Here is a 22,317-nt window from a genome sequence, read left to right on the forward strand (position 1 = left end):
GGCTGTGTGCGGCTGCGGGCCCACAGCTGGGGACACGGGCAGGGGACGGCGTCAGGCAGGCGCTGTGCCGCGTCCCAGGCTCCTGCGGCTGCAGGCTGCCGACCAACTTGGGCTCCGAGGCCCCCCGAGGCCAGCAGGGCCAGCAGGATGCTCCGAAGACGCCCCGGCCACGTCCGTGCCTCTCCCAGAAGAGCCAGAGGCCCTGGGCTCCGGGCGGGGGAGCGGGCACGGCCTCCTGGCGACGGCCAGCAGCGGGGGCAGGGTTCCCGCACCCCCACGGGCCCCGCCCCACTGTGGCTGTAGCTCCCCCCACCGCCGTCAAAGGAGCCTTGTGGCCGCCCCAGGTAGCGGGTGCCGGTGGTCCTGGAGGGGCTCCAGGAAGGAGCAGTGCGGAAGGGCCCTGAGAAGAAACTGGAAAAGGCAGAGGGAAAGGCCTGAAGGAACAGGCATTGGCCCCCGCGAGCCCGGCCCACCCCGCCCCCCCGCCGAGCCGGGCCCTCCGTGCCCAGGGCTGAGTCAGGGCTGGGGAGCGGCCAGCGCGGCGGGAGGTGCTGCCCAGGGTGCGCGGGGCCCAGGCGGGGTCAGCTCCCTTCACCGCGGCCCGGAGTGGGCGGGCCGGGCCCCCAGGATGCCGCCTTCCTGCCCACGCGCCAGAGGGTGGGAGCCCGGCCGGGCCGTGGGGGCTCACAGACGAGGCTCCGCGAGGGCGGAGGGTCGTGGCCGCCGAGCTCGTTGCCCTTCGTCCACCCCGTCCCCACTAAAGCTAGGCGGCCACCAAGTTCTCGGTGATAAAGGCCCCAACCAGGTCCCCAGGGATGGCCGAGAGGGGGGCCCTAGCCAGGAGTGGGCAGCTGTGGCCCGTCCCCCGTGTGGCGGCGGCCCTTGGGGGGCCGCAGGGACAGCACAGATCCAGGGGCAATCGCAGCGATCTGCAGGCACGAGGGAGGCTCGTGGTTTCCCAGGAAGGTCCAGCCTGCGAAGGCCCCGCTGCCCCCACCCCTTATCCCGACGCCCACCCCCGAGGTGAGCCAGCGCCGGAACCGGGCCTCCCCGCCAGGCCCCCTGCTCCTCTTCCCTTCGGGGTGGACGCCTGCAAGGGCGCCTGCCCTCCGCCCAGCCTCCGTCCACGCCTCTGCTGCTCCACGGCCCCTGCCCCTCCCCTAGGGGAGCCCCCAGACCGTGGGCCCCCCAGCAGGCAGATGGCGTGTCCTCGGCCGGGCCGGGGCTGACGCGCCCCTGCCTCGCTGCCGTGCTCCCAGCGAGGGCCCTCGGGAGCACCGTCGCTGGGCCTTCCCGGGGCCTCAGTGCGCAGCTCACGGGCGCCCAGCACCCGCCCCCAGGATAAGGCCGGCGCCCGCCCCTCCGGCCAGCTGTTGGCAGCTGTCACCACCTGCCGGCCCAGGGCCAGATGCCCCACGGCTGTCGGCACGGGCAGCGGGGGGAGGGGTGTGCAGCTGCCGGGGGCGGGCAGCCGGGCCCAGCACCCCTTACCTGTGGCCACTGCGGAGCCTCGGGCTCCCGCCCTGCCCTGGACCGGCTGCGTGTTCCCGCCCCGCCACGGCGGGGTACAGACATGGGCCCCAGCGTGGTCCCCCCCTTGAGTCATCAGAGCCCCCGGCCCCCCGGGGGCCTTCCTTCCCCATGAGACGCTCGCCAGGCCAGCTCACTCCCCCGCAGGGCTGCGGGCGGCTGGTAGGGTCCTCAGACCGCCTCACGGGCTTCTCCCTTCCGTCCCCCAGGGACCATGAGGGCGCTGAGGGCGCGGGGGTCAGCGGGCTCCGGGCTGCGCCCCTGGCCCAGGAGAGCGGCCTCGGCCGGGCCACAGGAGCCCGCCCCAGGTGGGTAGAGGCCGTGTGTCCGCCAGGCAAGCCCCAAGCCCCGGCTGGGCGGCGGGGACGCAGCTCCCAGGGATCCGCGGGCCGCGGCCAGACCCGGGACCCCCAGGGGACACGTGTGCAGGGGCCCCAGAGCCCGCGCCTCGCCCGCCCAGAGCTGATGCTGGCTTCCTACCCGAGTCCGCACCCGCCCACCCACGCCCGGCTGACCGAGATTCCCGGGGTGGGGGCGCGGAGGCAGGGCGGGCGGGGGCTAGGCCAGTCCCGGGCGGGCTCCCACCCACAGGCGGGCAGCTGCCGCCCGCAGAAGCAGACTCGGCGGGTCTGTGCGGCCAGAGCCATCGGCAGCGGCTGACCGCGGCCCAGGGGGGCTGCCCTGGGTCGTCCCCGCAGGACAAGCCCAGCTGGGATGGGCTCCGCACCCCTAGATCCCTCATGCCCAGGGACACCAAGGCACGGGGCCCTGGGGGCCAGGCATGGGGGGCTGGGGCACGGCCTGGACCCTCTGACCAGCTCTGCTCCTCCGCTCCTGCCACCACTGGCCCTGCCGGCGGTGCCACCGGCCAAGGCCTCCAGAGCCCGGCGGGCTGCTGCCGGCCACCCTGCTCGTGCTGGGTCGCCCAGGGCTCAGGCTCCGTCGGCGCCCAGCCGCCACCCTGGGTGGGAGCAACAGCCCCCGGGCCAACACTTCCTCAGAGACGCCGTCACGATGCCCAAAAATAAACACCAAGCCCAGGCCCCCCGAGAGCCGTGGGACCCCAGCTCCCCGGGCCTGGGTGGCCGTGTGGGGCGAGGCACCCGGTGAGGTCAGCAGGGTCCACCCAGCCGGCCCTTCCATGGGGTGCGCAGCCTCGGCCCCCTGCCCACCGGACATGCCCAGAGGGTTCTCACACCTTACACTGGTGCCAGCTGTGGGCTGGGTCTGTTGCCCTGTGCGCAGCCCGGCCGGGGGACCCAGCTCCCCGACAGGCCGCCCCCTGTGCCGGGACCTGGGCAGCGTCCCCCGGGGGCGCTTGCCGCACAGCCCCTGCAGCGGCTCCGGGCCCTACACGCCCCACGGACGGGGTGCCAGAGGCGGGGCAGCCTGGCCGGCAGCTGAGTCCAGCCCGAGGCTGAGCTGGCCCACCCCGTGTCCTGTGTCCTGGGTCCAGGACTCCTGTCCTGTGTCCCACATCCTGCATTCCTGCCCCAGGTCCCCTGGCCTGACCCCAGGACAGGGCTCTGATCTGCTGCCAGGCCCTCCCGACCCAGGCACCCCCATCCTCGTTGGCCTGAGCCCCGCCCCCCGGACAGCTGCGGGATGAGACTCCCCTTTGAAGCCAGGGTGGCTGGGAGGCGTGCGGGCCTCTGGGGGCGTGGGGGTGTCACCCCGAGTGTCGAGCGCCAGCGGCCCTTTCAAGTTCTCCGGCTTCGCGGCCGGCTTATCACCACGAGGAACACATCACAGGGAGGTGCCGCCCGGCGCAGACGCGGGGCCCGCCCACTGCACCCCCACCAAGGTCGCCAGGAGCGTCCTCCCCATGTGGCCGCTCAGATGTCCCCGTCCAACCCGGCGCGGCCAGGGTCGCTCCGAGGACGCAGCTGTGTCTGTGTCCTGGGCCTCCGAGCTGGGGGCTCCCGGGCCCCTGACGGGGAGCCCGCAGGGTGGGGCACGGGGCACCGCGTCCCTGGTCATGTCCTCACACAGGGGCCACCGTGCGGGGGCAGGGGAAGCCCACCTCCCCACCCTCCGCTCCCCTCTGCCCCTCGGGCCCCATCCTGGGTGGGGGCCCTGCCCTTAGCGCCAGCGGCCTGTGAGCCACGGCTCTGCCCCCGGGACCAGCACCCACTGACCTGGCTCCGCCCTCACGGCCGACCCTGAGATTCTGTCCTGGGGCGTGGAGCGCGCGAGCCGGTCAGGAGCTGTCGGTGCACTCTCCCAGGGGTCACGCGGCATCGAGCTGGGCCAGCCCGGACAGAGCAGACGTGTGGGGCAAGGAGTGACCCACTGGAGGTGGGCCAAGGGAGAAGGTTCTGGAAGCTGCAGGCGACCCCCGAGAAGGGCGTGGAGAGCTGCAGGAAGCGGACTTGTGGGTCCACTCAGGCCGAGGATGCTGAGCACCAGGGTCTAGGCCGCAGGAAATGAAAGCGTGGGCTTTGGGGTGACCAGGCAGGGTCCCCTGCTCAGCGCAGTGGCCCTACATGTTCCCAGACTGGTCTGTGCATTGGTGCCCGGCTGGGGCCTCAGGGCTGCAGAGCTGGGACCCAGGCCCTGTGGGGGGGCTGCGACGGGCAGGCCACCAGCCCCCACAGTCCCCGGGGCAGAAGGCAGTTCCCACAGCCCCACCCCCAGGCAGACCCGGAACCGGCTGGGAAGGGGGTGCAGACGCCTTGCAGGTTGGGGGGCCGCCCCCGCCTCGGATGGAAGCCCTGTCCCGGCTGGGGAGTGTCCGGGGTCAGCCACAGGATTGCCTGAAGCCCCCACACCCCCCGTGGCCACCCCGGGGCTAGGGCCACCCAAGGTGGTCTCCATCACCCAGAGGCCACCAGCCCCGGCCATGGAATCAGGGTCACCCGTGGGCGCTGCCCCGGGCCAGAGCATGGGATCCCTCCTGGGGTGGGGGCGGCCTGCTGCAGAGGACCCCGGCAGGGGCCTAGCCGGGCGCCAGGCCTGCCTCAGCTGGGGATGGGGGACGCTTGGCCCTGCCCTCGGGGGCTCGGCTGCAGAGCACGAACAGCACCCGGGGGACGGGGGTCCTGCCCCCACGGCTGGGCAGACCCCACTCTTGTCCCCGCCGGCCCCCCGGTCACCCACAAGGCCCTGCTCCTGCCAGACTTTCCGAGGCCTGGGGACCCGAGCACCTCACACAGGCGGCCTCGTGAAAACCGCAGCATTGTCATAGAGCCTCCATGTCCCCACCTGGAGGGCGAGACCGTTGTGCACAATCTGCTAGTGGCTGGGACTTGGGACTGTGCCCTCTGGGCAGGCGGCACCAGGACACAGGTGACCACGGGGCCCAGCACCCCAAGGCCCAGGCCGAAGCCACAGGCCTGGTCCCGAGGGCCATGGGGGCCATACTGGGGAAGCGGGGGCACTCCGTGGGCCGGTGTGCAGGACTCCAGCTAGGCAGGTACCTGCAGGTCGGGGAGCCGGTCAGTGTTCCCAACACGGCCGCCGGGGCTCAGTTCAGGGGCCCCAAGGGGTCAGCCCCGGAGCCTCAGGCCACTGCAGGACTCCTGGAGCCCAAGCCTGGCACACAGGCACATGTGCATGTACGTGCACACACCTGGATGTACAGGCCCACACGTGCACACACACCTGTACAGATGGGTGCACTCACCTGGACACAGACGTGAGCACACACACCTGGACACAGGCCCACACAGGTGCACACACACCTGGACACACAGGCCCAACAGGTGCACACACACCTGGACACACAAGCCCAACAGGTGCACACACACCTGGACACACAGGCCCAAATACAAGTGCACACACACAGATGCCAAAGGCAGAGACACCAGCGTAGAGGAAGAAAATGCACATTTTCTTGTTTAACAAAATAAATTAAATATACGAAGCTTCAGCTCAAACTCTATATAAAATTACAGAGGTCTGGGGCTGCCACGGGCAGTGGACTGTTGGGTGCCTGGCCCCACGGCGCCCACCCAGTTGGCCATCAGGCCAGGGGCGTCCCAGGCCCGAGCACAGGCCTGCTCGGGGTGCCACCTTCCTTCCAGCATTATTAATATTATTATCTTAATTTCTTAAATATAAATATCAGGGGCCCTCTGTGCGGCAGTAGGGGGCAGGGTCAGCCCCGCGCTCCCGCCTCGGCCCAGGGCCCGCGCGGCTCCGCCTGACCTCCCGGCCCGCGGTGCTGGGGGCTCCTGGACACCCGGACAGGTGGTGGCTAAAATAGCCGCGCGCCCGCGGAGGGCTGGCCGGGCCCGGCGGCAGGCGCAGGCACGGCGCGGGGGGTGGGAGCTTTGGGTTTGCGAGCGGGGGGCCTCTCAGATCCCCTGCCAGGCGGGGCGGGCGGCCCGACCGCGGCCCCGGGAGATCCTCCCCAGGGCAGCCGGGGGTTCCTTCATCTACGGGCCCCTTGCTGCACGCGAGCCGCAGCGTCACCAACGCGGGCCTTCCGCGGGGGGGGCCGGGCGGGCTGCGCGGGTGCGCGTGTGTCTGTGCCCTGGGGGCCGCCTCTGCCTGCGTCCCGGGGCCGGCCCTCTGCGCCCCCTGGCGCCTGGGGCTGGGGTGCGGGGCCCCCGGGGTGGCACCTCTAGCACTGGTAGTGGATGTGCTGGTGCTGGTGGACCTTGCCCTCCACGTGCGAGTGCGTGTGTGAGTGCGTGTGCGTGTGCGTGTGCGTGTGCACGTCTGTGTAGAGTTTGGGGTAGAGCCTGGGCCCGGCGGGGGGACCCGGGCCCAGCAGGTGCTGGGCGGCTGCGGGGGGCCCCAGCTCGTCACACAGCGCCGCGCCGGGGCCCGGGCCGAGGGAGGGCGGCGCCGCGGGGTCCTTGTCCCCGGCCCGGTCGCGGGCGGGCACGGGCGGGCGGTGCGCGGGCAGAGGCGGGGCGGCCGCGGGCGCGCACGGCTTCTTCTTGGCCTGGCACAGCCACAGGAGCACGGTGCCCAGGAGGAAGACGGCGCCCGCGGGGATGCCGATGACCACGGGCCACGGCAAGCTCGTGCTGGACGACGCGGGGGCCACGGGCGGCCCCGGCGGCTTGGGGTCTGCAAGAGAGACGGGGCGGTCGCCGTGGGTCCCGGAGCCTGCGCAGGTGGGCCCCGCGGCCGGCCTCCCGCCCCACGCACCTGGCAGCACGGTGAGGAAGGCGCTGCGGAAGCTGTAGCCCATGGTGTTGGCGCCCAGGCAGATGTACATGCCCGCGTCGTCCTGGCGCGCGCGCGTGATGAGCAGCTTGTTGAGGTAGGAGCCGTCGGGCCTCGACCACACGTCGCCCGTGGGCAGCACCACGAACTTCTGGCCGCCCACGTCGATGGTGGAGTTGTAGCGGCCCTCGGCGCCGTACTCCACGCGCTTCAGCCACTGGATCACCGGCTTCACGTCACTGCGCACCTTGCACTGGAACGACGTGGTGCCCCCAAAGTCCACTGTGGTGTTCACGGGGTGCGTGCCCGTGAGCACGGGCTTGGAGCGGGTCCGCTCTGCACGAGGAGGGGCACGTCAGCGCGGCCCCGGGCACCGCCCGCCCGCCCCCCGGCCCGGCACTCACGGATCACGTCCACCTTGTAGGTCGCGTTGATGGCGCCGGCGCGGTTGGACACGCGGCACGTGTACTTGCCACTGTCCTCGGGGCGCAGGTTCTTCAGGCTCAGCGTCCACTTCTTCTTCCGGTGCTCGCCGGCCTCCAAGCCTGTCAAGGCCTGGTCATCCTTCATCCACGTGATGTCGGGCCGCGGGTGCCCGCTGGCCACGCACTTGAGCCGCACGGAGCTGCCCACCGGCCGCGCGATCACCCGGCGCCTCATCTTGGAGGGCTGCGTGAAGCGGGGCCGCGCTGCGGGACGGGCAGCAGGGGTCAGCCAGGCCCCCGGGGGCCGCCCCACCCGCCCCGAGGAGGAGGGCAACGTCCGCCCCGTCTCACCCCACTGCTTGCCGGCCGGGTCCTCCTGGCCCCCCGAGGCGCCGTCGTGCCCCAGACGCTCCCTTCCCGGGCCAATGTCATCTGCGGAGCGGAGGGCACGTGAGCGGGGCCCCCATGGCCCCTGCCCAGACCCCAGGCTGGTTCCCAGGCTCCCACCCTGGGCCCAGCTGGGAAAGCTCCAGAAACAGGAGCGGGAGTCCCGGGAGCACACCCACGTCCCCGCGTCCCAGGGACAGCTGGCCCGAACGGCCGCCCAGCCCGCCCCTGGGTGCAGGTGACCCCAACGGAGCCGCCCCCCCCACCCCGGCTCCGGGGGGTCTGCAGGGCCCGCGGAGGAGGGGGCCGGGCCGCGCCGGCAGCTGCAGTAACCCTAGCCCACATCAAGGCGCCGAGGCCTCGGTGAGCTGACATGGCTCGCATACCGCCTGGTCATCCTCCCCTTTCAGAGGACAGTGGGGGGACGCAGCAGCACTCCCGTCCCACAGTCCCGAGCAGGGCTCCGGGGGCGGGGCAGGCCAGGAATGCCCTCCTGCCACCACCCGCCACCTCCGCCCAGCTGGGGACCCAGCGAGGGGCTGGCCGGGGCTGGCGTCCCCGGGCGTGAGACGGGCCGCCGTGGCTGCCAGGGAGCCCGTCCCCGGGGACGTAGCCCCGAGGAGCCGTGGGGGAGGGCCCGGCGTGCGCCCGGCACCAGGGAGCACAGGGTGTGTCGCTGGGGACCCCGCCAGGCCCCAAGCCCGGCCCCAGAGGCAGCAGAGAACAGAAGGCCCTTGGCGGCCCCTCTGAACTCTGAAACCTGAGCCTCAAAGTTGGAGCCGACGCCCAGGCCGGCCGCCTGGCCGTCCCCTGGTGGGACCACCGCGCCGGGGCGCCCGGGCCCGCTCCTGCTGCGCCCTGGGCACCCTGGGCTCCCTGTCGGCACAGCCTCTGCAGGGAGGGGATCCCGGGCACAGGCCTGCGGGGGCCCGGCCACAGCACCGCTCAGGCCGGTCGTCCTGGCAGCCCTGGGTGGGGTGGGGGCCACTCGGGGAAGGTCCCCCCGGGTCTGTGCTGGCTCGCGGCTCCCATGCACGGCCCGCCCCCGGCCCTGGCACGTCACTGACCCATCACGATGAGCGTGTAGTTGACGCTGAGGCTGCCGAAGCCGTTGGTGGCCTTGCACACGTAGGCGCCAGCGTCCTCGCGCTCCACCTCCTTCACCTTCAGGCCCTGGGGCAGCACGCGGAAGCGGCTCCAGCCACCGTGGATCGTGCGGCCGTCCTTGGTCCACATGGTCAGCGGCGGCGGATCCCCCTCCACGGGGCACTGCAGCCGCACGGTGCGGCCCAGCCGGGCCACCTGCCTTGGGACCACCTTGTCTGCCATCCTTGGGGGGCCTGCGGGCCAGTCGGGGGGTCGGTCAGCGGGGAGGGGGCTGGCGGGTGCTCAGGGGCCCGGGGCAAGGGGGCTGTGCCTGTCGGGTCCCCCCCAGGACTCCGGGCAGATGCCGCCCAGGCAGCGAGGGCTGCTCCCAGGCCCCAGTGGGCAGCGTCCACCCTGAGGAACGGTCCCCTGAGCGCCCCCACGTGCTGCCCCCACGGAGGAGCCACGACGCTGATGGGCACCCAGGGTGCATGCCCCGCACAGCCACCGTAGGGCACACGCGTGAGTCCACACAGCACAGACAGCTGGTGGCTTCCCCGAGGACGGTCGCCCCAGACCACGCGGCTGGGCATGGGGCGCAGGGGGCGGCAGGGCCCCGAGGCCCCGGGTCGGGGCACGGCAGGGTTCCTGTCCAGCCGCCCGCAGTCACCAGCCCGCCTCAGGAGCCTCCACGTCCAGGACGGTGGGAGCACCCCACGGGGGTCCAGAGCGTGCCCCCCGCAGCTCCCTACACCCACCTGCCCTGTGCGCCCCCAGCCCCCAGTCTCCAGGTGTCGGCCAGTGCACTCACCCCTCCCGTGGGCAGAGGCCGGCGTCCTGCACCCCGACCCCAACCCCAAGGCGGCGTGTGCGCCCAGCGAGCACCTGGGGCTTCCTGCGCATGTAATTAGCAGCGGGCTGAGCCGCCGGCCGGGGCGTCCGGGACCCACGGTGCTTCCGTGGGCTCTTTGCAGGCGGGAGCAGAGCTTCCTGGAGGCTGCCCCCACCCTGGGGACCCGATGCCACCCCTCCACGGGCCTGCAGACACTGACGGAGCCGCAGGGGGAGAGGGCAGCCCGGGGTCCAGGCAGGGAGGGTCCCGCGGCCCGAGGGGGCACAGGAAATCCCAGGGCCTCCCCGACAGCCGCCACCAACCTGGAGGCCCAGCCCGGCTCTCCCCCCGACACCTGCCTGATGCAGCCCACCAGGCCCCCCAGCCCCAGGAACGCTTCTCCTCCGCACCCCCGCTCCGCCTCTGCTAGGGTGCTCCCCCTGCCATGGGGCTCCCAACACGGGCCCCAGCGCCCAGGAGGGGACCGAGGCAGGGGCTGCTGAGTCCTCCATTGTGGACAGGCCCCCAGCGCACCCAGGGTCCCACACCTGGCACCGCCGCAAGTGCCCCGTCCGAGGGGCCTCCCAGCGCGCAGGGCAGGGCGGGCAGCCCCCCGCTGACCCCGGGGCACACGCAGGCCCACAAACTGCCCGGGAAGGGCAGGGCACGGGCTGCGCCTGACCCGGGGCAGTCCCGTCTGGCAGACTCGGCCTGCGCCCCCACCCCCGCCGGGGGCCCCCCTGAGCAGAGAAAGCACTATCGGACGGTGCTTGCAGGGGCCGCAGGGTTTGAGGAGCTGGGGGGGCATCGACCGGGCCTCAGAGCCATAGGCCCCTCGCTCCCTGTGGACAGGACAGGAGGACGGAGCCAAGGGACTGCCAGACGGACCGGAAGTGCGGCCCCGAGGACGCCGGCAAGCGGGACGGGGCGGGCAGGCCGGCAGCCAGAGCCCCAGCTGGAGCCAGCCTTATCCGAAAGCAAACAGCCCCCTTCCCGCCCCGGGCCAGCCGCCCTGCCCCCTCCAGCCCTGCCCGAGCAGAGACCCCAGCGGGCTCACCCGAGGGAGCCCCCCCACCCAGATTCCTGGGGATTTGGCCGCCGCCGCGACTGCCACGGCTCTATATTTAGCCTGGGAAACACAAGCCCCCATTGTTCCACCTGGTCAGGTGTCCAAGCCGCCCAGCCCGAGGCAGACCGGGGCCACGGCCAGGAGATGGGCGGGGGGCGGGGGGGCAGGTTCCCAGCAGCCCCGGGGCTGCCCCTCAGCCCCCCCCCAGGGCCTCCTCCAGGAAGCCACGGGGAGGGGCAGGCGCGGGGAGGGGTCCGCGGAGGCTGGGGCGGGGGCTCCCCCTGCAGGGGCTGACCGCGCGGTGGGGGTGCTGGGGGTGCTGCCGCTGGGACGCACAGCCCATCCCCCATCCTCCTCCCCGACGGCTGGGGGAACGCGGCAGGAACGGGGGCCTGGGGGGGACTCGGGGCAGCAACCCAGACGACCCCACACGTGTAGGTACACAGCCAGGCTCCCAGGCGCCGTCCAGGGCGCGGGTGTCACACGTACAGCCTGTCACGCCGCCTCCCGACGCCATCCCCGGGCACACAGGGTGTCCCCCTGACGCCGTCCCCCCAGGCACCGCCGCTCTGACGCCGTCCCCCCAGCGCTGACCCCCGACACCGTCCTCGTGACACAAGGCTGCCCCCAGATGGGCACCCTCCACCCACAGAGCCCCCGGGCGTGCACACGCAGGCACACACCCCAACAGCAGATGCTGACCCCCACCCCCGCCCGCCGACACCACTGTTTCCCAGAGTTTAGGTCCTGCTATCCCCCCACTGACACCCCTCCCTCCCCAGTGGCCCCAAGGAGGGCTGAAGTGGGCTGGACCAGAAGAACAGAGGGGACACATGAGGGCTGCATGGGGACAGGACCCCCAAACGGCGCTTTCAGCCCCCTGGGGGCACCTGGAGCTCAGCCCCCGAACCTCAGTAACCCGCATGGCCTCTGCGCTGCCCGTCCCGTCCTGACCCACCTTCCCTCCCCCGCCCCCAACCACGGCTGCCCTAACCCCTCCACCTGAACCACCCCGAGCCCCCTGGGACGGTTGGCCGGGTGGGGGACACTGCATCCGCCCCTGTCCCTGCCCAGGGCTGAGCCATGAGGAGCTATACCAGCGCCCCCCGGGGCCACGGTCACGGGTGGGAGGTGAGGCCAGCTGGCTCCGTCCCCAGTCACCCCCAGCAGCCCCAGGAGCCCCCAGCCCGGACGCGCCCTCTGGCGGGTGGTGCTCGGGCTGAGCTCCTGGGACAGGTTGGCTGTGCAGCGGCTTCGTGGCCAGCGGGCGGCCCTGACCAGAGGGCAGGCAGGGGGCTCTCGGGAGAACGGGGCGCAGCTGCCGTATCCCCCATGGGGGGAGGGGGAGCGGCCCTGGGCCCAGCATCCTCCCCGAGATGGCCCGGGAGGCGGGGATGCCAAGGCGAGGGCACAGGTGGGGACCCCAGGGCCCCGACAGGCAGGCTCCACCTCCGCCCTGGCTCCAAGCCGCTCAGGTCCCCGCGCACACGTGCACAGACTCCCGGTCACCAGCAGGCCTGGGGCGGCCCCTGGGGCCCGGACCCACGGGACCTGCGGTGGAACTGGTAGGACCCGAAGGACAGGTGGTTGCCCCAGAAACCAGGCGTCCTGCGTGCAGCAGAGGGCCAGGCTGACCCACCGCGCCAGCCGGAGGCCGAGGCCGCCCCAACCCACTGCCCAGGGGCCGCCCCTCGCCCGAGACCCCGGGGGGACCTCCACCGGGCCCCGACTCCAGGGCCCCTCCCTGACGCTTGCAGGACAACCCAAGGGGCCACGGGGCAGCGCCCTGACAGTGCACGGCTCCTGGACCCACTGCCGCAGGGCGAGCTGCAGGCCACTGTGTGCGGCCCCCCAGCCGCCCCCCCAGCCGCCCCCCCAGCCACCACCCAGCCGCCCCCCTGCGCCGCAAACAAGCAACCTGGTCCCCCGCAGGCCCGGCCAAGGAAGCCAGGAGGGCCTCCCTCACCTGCTGGCCCTGTACCCAGAGGACGCGCTCACGTGACGAGAGGCCCGGACCCCCAGGGCCCTGCCCCTGACCTGCGGGGCCGCACGCGAGCCTGGAGCCCCTGGGCCAGAGGCTGACGCTGAGGCAGGACCAACGCGCCAGCTATGGCGAGGGCGCGGGCGCCGGAGCCGGGCACCCCCCATCCCGGGCCAGCCCAGGCCGGAGATCGTCTGCCCCCCTCCCTCCCACCCGAGGGCTCTGACGGCTGCAGGGTAGGCCACCCAACTGTCCCCGCCGTCCCAGGCTCTCGGGCCCGGTGCTGGGCTCCACCGTGAGCCCCGCACCCCCCGCGGGCCGGGCACACCGCTGCAGGGGTGCAGAGGGCACCCTGGGCCCCTCCCTGGCTGGCGGTCCCCCACTCCTGCGGCTCAGCCCCGTGGGAGTCAGAGGGCGTCACTGCCGCGAGGGTCCCGGCCCAGAGCCAGGCCCAGCTGCCCGCTGCCAGCTGCCCGGGCCCCATCACGTCCTCGGGCCCCTCGAGGCGCAGGGCTGGCCCGAACCTCCAACCATCTGGGGACGAGAGCAAGTGCTTCCTACCGAGATGGGCAGCGCGGGGGTCAGCAGGCCTGAGGCTGGAGCCCGTCCTACGTGTCAGGACGCCTCCGGGAAGCCCCCGCCTCACACTGGCTCCCCCCAAGGGGCACAGGCCCCCACCCAGGCCCGCAGCTCTAGGCCTTGCCGCCAGCCACCCAGTGGGGACACAGAGTGCAGAGGCCCCGGGACGTCCCCCGCTCCCCACACCCCTGGCCAAGCAGCGCCTCGGCCCAGCCCGGGCCTACCCCCACTCACGGCCCCCAACCCGCCTCCCCCGAGCCTGCCCGGAGTGTGGGCCGCCTGGCTGCAGCTCCACCCACAGCAGCCCAGGACAGGGCCGAGAGAGCCACGCTGGACACCAGGGGACCACCAGGGAGGGCAGACGGCAGGCAGGGTGGGGTGGGGTGGGGTTGGGGCACCGGGCAGGCCTGTGGGGTCTGGGGCAGCGGCCTGGGCATCCCCGCCCCTCCACGGACCGCCTGCCACGGAGGCTGCCATCTGGACACGCCGGGGACGGCGCAGGAGGCCGGCCACCAGCAGGTAGGCGAGCAGCCGGGAACCCCAAGCTGGGGCTGGGGCGGCTGCTGGGAAAAACCAACATTTCCCCAGGGCGCTGGGCGGGGGCTGAAGGCCCATTGATTCCCGCACAATGAAGAGCCTGCCGTAGGAGTTTCCAGGCCCAGCCAAAGGCCACTTTGTTCAGGGCTCCCTCCTCCCCCCAGAGGGGACAGTGATTTATTTTCTCTTCCAGGAGTGAGGCCCGAGACGTAAATGGGGCGGCTGGCCTGCATCCCCACCTCGCGGCGCCTGGGCCCGGCTCCTGCACACCCGCCTCAGCCGGAGGGGTCGGGGGAAGGCCCCCCGCCGGCCTGGCCAGAGGCCAAGGTCAGCTGGCGCCCCACGGCCGCCCGCCCTCCCGCGGATTCATGCCCCCTGCGACCCTCCCCGACACAGCCCCGAGGGCAAGAAGGCGCCATCCCCGCAGAGTGGGGCGCCCGGCCCCGGGGTGGGTGCTGGGGGCGCCCAGGGCGCACCGGGGGTCCGGAGGACCAGGAGGCGACCTCCAGGCCCGGCTGCTCGGAGACCCGTCCACGGCACCATCCTTGGAACAGTTGCGGCCTGACAAGCCCTTCCGCGGGTCCTCCTAAAGCCACGCGACGGGCACGTCGTTCGGAACCCCTCAAGTTCCCGCTAGAAGAACCCAAATCCGATCCTGCCTCAAAGCTGGAAAAGGCTGTTTCAGACAAACCCACCAGGATTGTGAAACTTCCAGAAAGGGGAACTTTAAAAACATGACCCGAGTGGAGAGACGTGCTGACTCCAGAAGGCGTGACGCCCGGGGAGGGATTTCAGCAAGCGGCCTGGCTCCGGGCGCCGGTCTGCCCGCGCCCGCTTCCCCGCACGCACCCCGGGAAGCGCCCGGGCCCTCGGGCCAGGCCTGGAGGACAACTGCCCGCCCCCCAGAGCTGCGGGGGCCCTTGCCCTTGGAGAGTGGCGCCCGTCCCTGCTGCCGCCGTGGCTGGATCCCGGGCTCGGTCCCAAGGCCAAGGCTGAGGGGAACACAGCAGGGTGTGGCCCCTCCAGGGCCCCCTGGCACCGAGGCAGGCCCTGCTGCCCGCTGCCATCACCGCGTCCGCCCCTCTGCTCCAGGCTCCGGCCCAGGCCCAGGCCAGCACGGCGGCCTCAGAGCCTCCCTGGCCCAGCAGCCAGAGGACGGGCAGGTGTGGGGATGAGGGGAGTCCATGCAGATCAAAGAGTGCAGGCCGCTGGCCACCGGGGGGGCCCTGCGGGGTATGACCCGGGCACCCGTGGTGCCAGGACGCTGCCAGGCCCTGCTGCGCCTGGACAGCCCCCACCCTCCGGCCGAGTGGCCAGTCCCCCGCTGGGCAGGCGGGGGGGTACCGTGGCATTAGGCCCACCTGGGCTGCCGCCTGCCACCCAACACCCAAACGTGCCCATATAAGGCTGGGTTGGGCTCGGTGTACCCGCCGGCGGGGGGAGGGGTGCGAGGCCTCCGAGGACTGGTGGACAGGGCAGGGACGCTCCTGAGTGGTCAGCACGCCCAAGGGCTGGCCCGGCCCGAGGGCCCGCCTAGCTGAGCGCCGGCCAGCGCGGAGCATGGCGGGTGTGCGGCGGCCAAGGCGGGTCTCCCATGGCCCAGCAGCCAAGGATGTACCTGGTGGGGGACAGGGTGCCAGGGTTGGGCCTCGGGTCGCGCCGCAGGCCCGCCTCCTTGGACATCAGGTGTGCGAGCGGCCGCCGAGGGCTGGCACGCCGCCGGAGCAGGTGGTGCTGTGGGGCCCCGACACAAGCCCGTGGTCCCCGCAGCGGCCCCTGCCCTCTACCTTTGCGGGGATGGGCAAGCTCGGGGTGCAGGGGTGGGGCTCGAGTCCCAGGTGCCTGCCATGTCCCCGCTGTCCCCAAACCCCACCCCGGGCACCGCGGGCGTCTGTGCTGGTTCCTGGGGCCTAAGTGGGTCCACGGTGCCAAGCAGCCTGCGCCACCAGAGCCCCCGGGGTACCCCGCTGCTCTCAAGCTCAGGCCCACGTGTGGACGTGTGTGTCCCCAGAGGCGCGGGGCCCAGCCGACTGGCCAGCAGGCCGGGACCGCAGGTGAGCCCGCGCTGGCAGGTGTGCCCTGGGTGAGCGGAGGTCCCGAGGGTGGGCGGGGAGGGGGCGACGGCGACGCTGGGGAGGGGCCCCGCGGGCGGGGCGGGGAGCGCGGGGCGGGCCGGGCCGGGCCGGGCAGTGTGGCAGGGTTCAGGGCCGGGAGCGCAAGGGGCGGCGCTGGCGCGGGCCGGGCGCGGGCGGGGCGCCAGGACTCACCTCGGGCGGCGGCGGCCGGCGGCAGGGCCCCCAGCAGCAGCGGCGGCAGCAGCAGCAGCAGCGCGGGGCCGGGCGTCATCGTGCCGGTGCGGACCTGGGGGCGCGGGGCGGTCAGCGGCGCGGGGCCGGGGCGCTGGGGCGCAGGAGGCGGCGGCGGGCGCCCCGCGGGGTCCAGGCAGACAAAGGGTCCGCAGCAGCCACCGGCCCCGCCGCCCCCGCCCCCGCCCCCGCCCCCGCCCCCGAGCACCGTCTGGATTCCCGGCGCGTGCGACCCGGCCCTGCCCGCGGGACACACAACACCGGCGGCCGCGCAGATAATCGCCTGCGCCATTAGCGGACAAATTTGCGCTGGGGGGGGGGGGCCACGTGGGGTGCAGGGCCGGGGGCGGGGCGCGGGCAGGGCCACTGGCCCCGGGGGCGGCGGCGGCGCGTGCCGGGCCCCAGGCCTCGCCCCCCGCCGCGCGTCCGGCGCCCGCCCCCGCCCCCGCCGCGGCCCCCGCTGCCCCCGGCGCCCCCGGCGCCCCGCTCGGCCCCCCCAGCCGGCCCCCCGGGGTCGCGGGCGCGCGGACGGGCTCACCTCGGCGGGGCGGGCAGGCGGCGGGCTCAGGGCCGGGCCCGCGGGGCGCGCTGCGCGGTCATCGCCGCCCCGGGCGCCGCACCCCGGCCCCCGCGCCCCCGGGCCCGGCCTCGGGACGGGGCGGCGCTACCTGGGCGCGGGCGGCTCGGGCCGGGACCGGCGGCGAGGCCGGGGCGGGGGCAGCGCGGGCGGGGGCCGAGGGCAGCGGCGGGGCGGGGGCCGGGTCCCGGGGCGGCGGGGCGAGGGGCCCGGGGCGGCGCGCCGCGAGGCGTCCTTCCCTGCGGGGCTTTGTCAACTCTCCCGGAGCGAGCGCCGAGCCCGCCGCGCGCCCCGCCCCGACACAACTTCGCTCCAATCGGCGCGCCCCGGCCCGCCCCGGCCCGCCCCGGCCCGAACTTCCCCCCAATCCGCGCGCGCCCGCCCCGCCCGCCCCGCCCGCCCCGCCCGGGCCTTAACCCTCGCGGTGCGGGCGGCCTGCGGGCGGGAGGCTCCCCGGGGCGCCGGCCCGGCCCCCGCCCCGCCCCGCCCCGCCCCCGGCCGGGACCGCCCCGCCCCCGCCCCGTGGGTCCCGGCCTCCCTGCCCCGCCCCTTGCCCCGCCCCTTGCCCCGCCCCCCGGTGGGCCCGCCCCGCCCCCTGCTCTGCCCCGGCTGGACCCGCCCCTTGCCCCGCCCCCGCCCCGGCCCCGCCCCGGCCCCGCGCGCCCCCAGGTGCCCGGCGCCCCCGCCGCTCCTGCCCCCCGCGGCCGCGTCGCAGGCCCCCACCCCCGGGACCCGCCCCGGGACCCGCCCCGGGCTGCGGGAGGGGCCGCGGTCGGCCGGAGGCGTCCCGGGGCCGCGGGCAGCAGGGGGGCGGCCGGCGCTGGCGGGACCAGGCGGCGGGGCTGGGGCACAGCGGCGCTGCTCGAGGCCCCCTGACCCAGGGCACGTGTCTCCGCCGCCCACCGCGAGGGGGCCCGGGGCCGGGAGCGCAGGTCGCGGGCTCCGGGGCAGGCAGCGCGGCTGTCACCCGGGCCCCGCAGGAGCCGAGGCCACCGAAGCGCCCGGCCAAGGCTCCCCAGGGGGCCGCGGCCTGTGGGGGCTGGGGCCGCGCGTGGGCGGGCAGGTCCCGGTCCTTGGCCACCCTGCCCTGCCGCCCATCAGGGCCTCCCCACCCCGGACCCACCCTGGCCAGGCTCTCCCCGGCGTCCCCTCCGCTGTCACTTCTCTCCAATTTGAAAACTCAATTTAAAACAACCGTGATCCAGGTGTCTTGGACGTAAACCCCATGACCCTTGAGGCCCTGGACAGCTGGGTCCTGTGCGCATCCCCTCCCCCCCCCAAACTGGGGCCAGATAACAGCCCCTGCGGCCTCTCAATCCCCTCTGGACCCTAACCCATGCTGCCCCATCAGGACCCTGACCCAAACAGCTTCTGTCCCCCGAGGAGTCCCCTCTTCCAGGGAGCCTCCCAGAAGACCAACGCTGCAGAGGCCTTGGCCCGAGGCCCAGGGGAGCGGGGCCACGCAGTGCCAACAGCCAGGGCCTATGGAGGTCCAGAACGCCCAGACCCAGGCTTCCCAAGCAGGTGAGAAAGCAGGTTCCCAGGTCCCATGCCCAGACCCATGTAGGCACCACACGGCCCAGCCGGGGCGATCCCAGCCCTCCCTCGCCCCGTCTACACCCCGAGGGCAGGCCCGAACCACAGACCCTGCCACTCCCTTCCGGCCCTGCGGGTGGGGGGAAGCAAGGACAGCTGGTTCAGGGCCCCCGGAGAAGGGGGCAGGCCCTGGGGGGTCACAGACAGGTGCTCTGGGACAGGGTGGGCAGGTGCGCGGAGGGCTTCTCGCGAGCACCAAGGCTGCCCCGGACTTGGGAACAGGTTTGTGAGGAGACACAACTGGAGCGTGAAAAGCTCCAGCAGGTGTGTAGGCCGCCCAAGGCAGGTGTGTGAAAGGTGGCCCCAGGCGGGGGGAGGTCAGAGACAAGGAAGTGAGTGGAATGGGAGGCACTGCCAGCCGGTGGGGACAAGGTGGGGAGCGGGGTGGGCTCGTGCGCCCTTGAGCTTGAGCCACCACAGGCTGGGGGCAGGCGTGGCCCACTCAGTGGGGGCTGGGTAGGGTCCCAGAGACCTGCCGGGGGTGGGGGGTCCCAGTGCTGCCGGCCCACTTCCCCGTGCGGGCATGCACTGCCCCCTGGCAGAGGTGCCCCCCACCAAAGGGCACCCGGACCCCCTCCCCGGCCTCCCCACTTCTGAGCCCCCAGGCGGGAGCCAGGCCTGTCTGGATGTCCAGCCCAGGCCACTTCCTCCAGGAAGCCCTCCCGCTGGCAAGCTCCCACTGGCCCTTCAGGACACCGGACCTGAAATACGACGCCGGTTCCAGCCTTGCGGCTGTAGCACTGAGACTTGGCACGACTGGACGAGCTCCCGGTCTCCGTCCCACCCCCACCCCCCATCCCCGCCACAATCTGCCCGCAGAACTAGCCTGGGGTGGCACAGTGGGCCCCACACATGGTGCTCTTCACATTGTCCTTCACCCCGACAGGCGGCACCCCGGCTCCGTGCCAGGCTCCGTCAGAGGGCCGGGGACGGGATGCCCGCAGCCGGGGCCCGCCCTCAGGGTGGCATCCTGGCAGCAGGTGCGAGGGCCGGGCGGTGCTCAGATGGCGGGAGTGCTGGGCCGGGAATTGGAGGCAGCTGACGTGCGGCTTGGGCTCCCGCTCCCGGTGAGGTGACGGGGGCAGGTTCGCATGCTCTTGCCCGAAACGGGGGGAAACGGCAGAAATAAGAATACAGAAGAGCCCCGGACACGCAGAGCATTGACAGCGAAGGCCGTGATCCCTGCGAGCGGGAAGCAAGGGGGAGGTCCCGGGCATCCTGCTCCTGCCGGCGGCACCTCCAGGGTCGGCAGAGGCAGGGGGGACCCTGGCAGAGCCCGGAGGTCCCCCTCGCTGGGGCACAGGGCCAGGGGGCTCGGGGCGGCGAGTGGCCAGAGTTCACAGGGTGGAGTCCTGGAGACGAAGAGCCGTGCAGAGGGGGACCCCAGGGACCTGCAGCGCGGCCCGGCCGCACGCGGAGCACCAGCACCGCCCAGAAGGGCGCGGCCCCCAGCGCGTCTGACCCCCAGGGTAGAGACCCTCCCACCGAAGGGTCTGCCTCGGTTGCAGGGAAACGATGAATGTCAGGCTACATGTGCTTCCGGTCCCGCCCAACAAAACTTAAGGACGAGGCCCCAAAGGACCACGCAGGTTCCACGTACCTGAGCTACACCCCAGAGAGAAGTACAGGATATTCACAGGAATGTAAAACCACCCGGCACCCAGAAGGTGGAGCGGACACGTGTGGGCGCCCGGGGCCCCGTGGGTGAGCGTCTGCCGTGGGCTCAGGCCGTGACCCCGGGGTCCCCGGATCGAGTCACACGTCGGGCTCCCCGCAGGGAGCCTGCTTCTCCCTCTGCCTGTGTCTCTGCCTCTCTCTGTGTGTCTCATGAATAAATAAATAAAATCTTTAAAAAAGTACACAATCTATGACATACAACCATAAATGATTAGGCATGAAAAGAGACAAGAAATTATAACCCATAATGAGGGGAAATGACTCAAAATTAACTCAAATGTAACAAACACAGCAGAATTACTGTGACTATATTCCATAGGTTCAAGCTGCTGCAGAAAGGGATGAATATGTTCAGTAGAGACATGTAAGATTTTTTTAAAGATTTTATTTATTTATCCATGAGACACAGAGAGAGAGAGGCAGAGGCACAGGCAGAGGGAGAAGCAGGCTCCATGCAGGGAGCCCGATGTGGGACTCGATCTCAGGACCCAGGGTCATGCCCTGGGCCGCAGGCAGATGCTCAACCACAGAGCCACCCGGGTAGCCTCAAATTGAACTTCTAGAAATGAAAATTAGAATGTCTGAGATAAACAATATATTGAATGTGATTAATAGAATATTGCACAAGAAAACATTGTGACCTTGAAGTCAAAGCCATAAAGACTGTCCAAGTCAAACACAGAAACAAAATTGCCTGAAAAGAAAAATGAACTAAGTGTCAGTGAGCCTTTGGGCAAGTCCCCACAATGAGGTACAGGTGGAGCTGGAGTCTCCCGAGCATAGAAGTGGAGCGAGAAAGAAAAAATAGCTTGAGAAAATGGCCAGAATTTTTACAAACGTGGTGAAACACAGAAATCCACAGTTCCCGAAAACTCAACAAAATATACGCAGAAGAAACATGGGGGAAGCTACACTAACTCACGTACGTCATTCTCAAAATGCCGAGGACCAGTTACAGAAATAACAGCTTAAAAGTATCCGGGGGATGAGGCGCCCAGGTAGGTCAGTCAGGAGGGCGTCCAGCTCTTGGTTTTGGCTCAGGTCGGGGTCCCAGGGTTGTGGTCTCAGGATTGTGGGATGGAGCCCCCCAGTTCAGGCTCTGCGCTCAGCAGGGAGTCTGCTCCAGACTCTTCCTCTGCCTCTGCTGCTTCCCTGCCTCCCACCTCTCTCTCTCTCTCTTACATAAATCTTAAAAAAAAAAAAAAAAAAAAAAAAAAAAGGTATCCAGGGGAAAAATTCTGTATACAAAGCAGAGAAAAGGATGTCCTATTGATTCCTGTTGGATGAAAACAATGCACAAGGACAGTGGAGCCAACTCTCCACAGAACCAAAAAAAAAAAATCTGCCAACCCTACATTGTTTATTAGCAAAAATGTCATTTGGAAAAAAAAGATGAAATGAGAACTTTTTTTCAGACATAAGGAGCTGGTTAATCACGAGCAAATCTCTACTCCAAGAAGTGGTAAAGGACAGCCTCAGGGCACCAGACAGAAACCTGAAGCCACGCTCACACCCACCAAGTAATCATAAGGAGGAGGAGGAGAACAGAGAGCGTCAGAGATAGTAGCTGTGTGAGTAACAATAAAGATGCTTTTCTTATTATTAAAATCTCTTTTGGGATCCCTGGGTGGCGCAGCGGTTCGGCGCCTGCCTTTGGCCCAGGGCGCGATCCTGGAGACCGGGGATCGAATCCCACGTCGGGCTCCCGGTGCATGGAGCCTGCTTCTCCCTCTGCCTATGTCTCTGCCTCTCTGTCTCTCTGTGTGACTATCATAAATTAAAATAAACAAATAAATAAAAAATTTAAAATCTCTTTAAAACACAATCAGCCATTTCTTTATTTTTTTCAGGATTCTTGCCCAACGAGGGTCTTGAACTCACAACCCTGAGAACAAGAGTCGCACACTCTACCGGCTGAGCCAGCCAAGCGCCCTGACCACCAGCTCCCGGGTCTCCAGGATCGCGCCCCGGGCCAAAGGCAGGCGCCAAACCGCTGCACCACCCAGGGATCCCCCACCAGCTATTTAAAGCAAAAAATTACAACAGTGTGTGGTGGGGCTTAGATCACACGACGAGGTAAGGCCTACGGCCACACACAAGGGCTGGGAGGGCAAAGTGGAAATACGGCGTCGCAGGGCTCCTACTGCATGGAGATGGCATCACATCACCAGACAGGACACATCCCCAAGGATAAACCCCAAAGCAGTCACCAAAATAGCCTAAGAAAGCATTACACCTAATAAGGCAACAAAGGAGACAGATGGCATAATTAAAAAAAAGAAAGAAAGAAAGAAAGAAAGAAAGAAAGAAAGAAAGAAAGAAGAAAAAGAGGAGGAATAACAGACAAAAGAAATAAAAGATAAATAGCATGATGCTTGATTAAACCCAAGCACATCAATAATCACACTAAATGTAAATAGTTTAAATATCTCATTTAAGAGGCAGAGGTTGTTGGGGCACCCGGGGGCTCCGTTGGTGAAGTGTCCGCCTTCGGTTCCGGTCATGATCTCAGGGTCCTGGGATGGAGTCCCTCATCGGGCTCCCTGCTCAGCGAGGGGTCTGCTTCTCCTCCCTCTGACCCTCCTCCTGCTGGTGCTCTCTCTGTCTCTCATAT

The 22,317-nt window shown here is 70.4% G+C and overlaps 2 protein-coding genes across 7 annotated transcripts; one reads left to right on the top strand and one right to left on the bottom strand.

Annotated features, from left to right (window-relative positions):
* Positions 1–5,341: 5,341 nt before the first annotated feature.
* Positions 5,342–16,667, bottom strand: FGFRL1 (fibroblast growth factor receptor like 1). Of its 2 annotated transcripts, XM_072738045.1 has the most exons (7): positions 16,392–16,667; positions 15,815–15,908; positions 8,531–8,803; positions 7,428–7,508; positions 7,056–7,340; positions 6,634–6,987; positions 5,342–6,552 (listed from the first exon to the last, which is right to left on the bottom strand). In XM_072738045.1, exons 2-7 carry the CDS (start codon positions 15,891–15,893, stop codon positions 6,098–6,100), a joined length of 1,527 nt encoding a protein of 508 aa, XP_072594146.1. In that variant the 5' UTR covers positions 15,894–15,908; positions 16,392–16,667; the 3' UTR covers positions 5,342–6,097. The 2 variants fall into 2 exon arrangements, with proteins under 2 accessions (XP_072594146.1, XP_072594145.1); XM_072738044.1 differs by lacking the exon at positions 16,392–16,667 and having other exon boundaries at positions 15,815–16,093.
* On the top strand, positions 15,082–21,963 carry LOC140595527 (uncharacterized). 5 transcript variants are annotated; one of them, XR_011997256.1, is made up of 4 exons: positions 17,182–17,954; positions 18,680–19,730; positions 21,119–21,274; positions 21,554–21,963. XR_011997256.1 is itself a non-coding variant. In XM_072738046.1 (3 exons), the coding sequence occupies exons 1-3, from the start codon at positions 15,395–15,397 to the stop codon at positions 19,100–19,102; spliced, it is 765 nt and encodes a 254-aa protein (XP_072594147.1). In that variant the 5' UTR covers positions 15,082–15,394; the 3' UTR covers positions 19,103–19,881. The 5 variants fall into 5 exon arrangements, 1 of the variants encoding a protein (XP_072594147.1); XM_072738046.1 differs by lacking the exons at positions 21,119–21,274; positions 21,554–21,963 and adding an exon at positions 15,082–15,601 and having other exon boundaries at positions 17,782–17,954; positions 18,718–19,881; XR_011997258.1 differs by lacking the exon at positions 18,680–19,730 and having other exon boundaries at positions 17,151–17,954.
* The last annotated feature ends 354 nt before the right edge of the window (positions 21,964–22,317 follow it).

The sequence above is a fragment of the Vulpes vulpes genome, chromosome 14 (assembly GCF_048418805.1).
Source record: "Vulpes vulpes isolate BD-2025 chromosome 14, VulVul3, whole genome shotgun sequence".
In the NCBI taxonomy this organism is placed as follows: Eukaryota; Metazoa; Chordata; class Mammalia; order Carnivora; family Canidae; genus Vulpes; species Vulpes vulpes.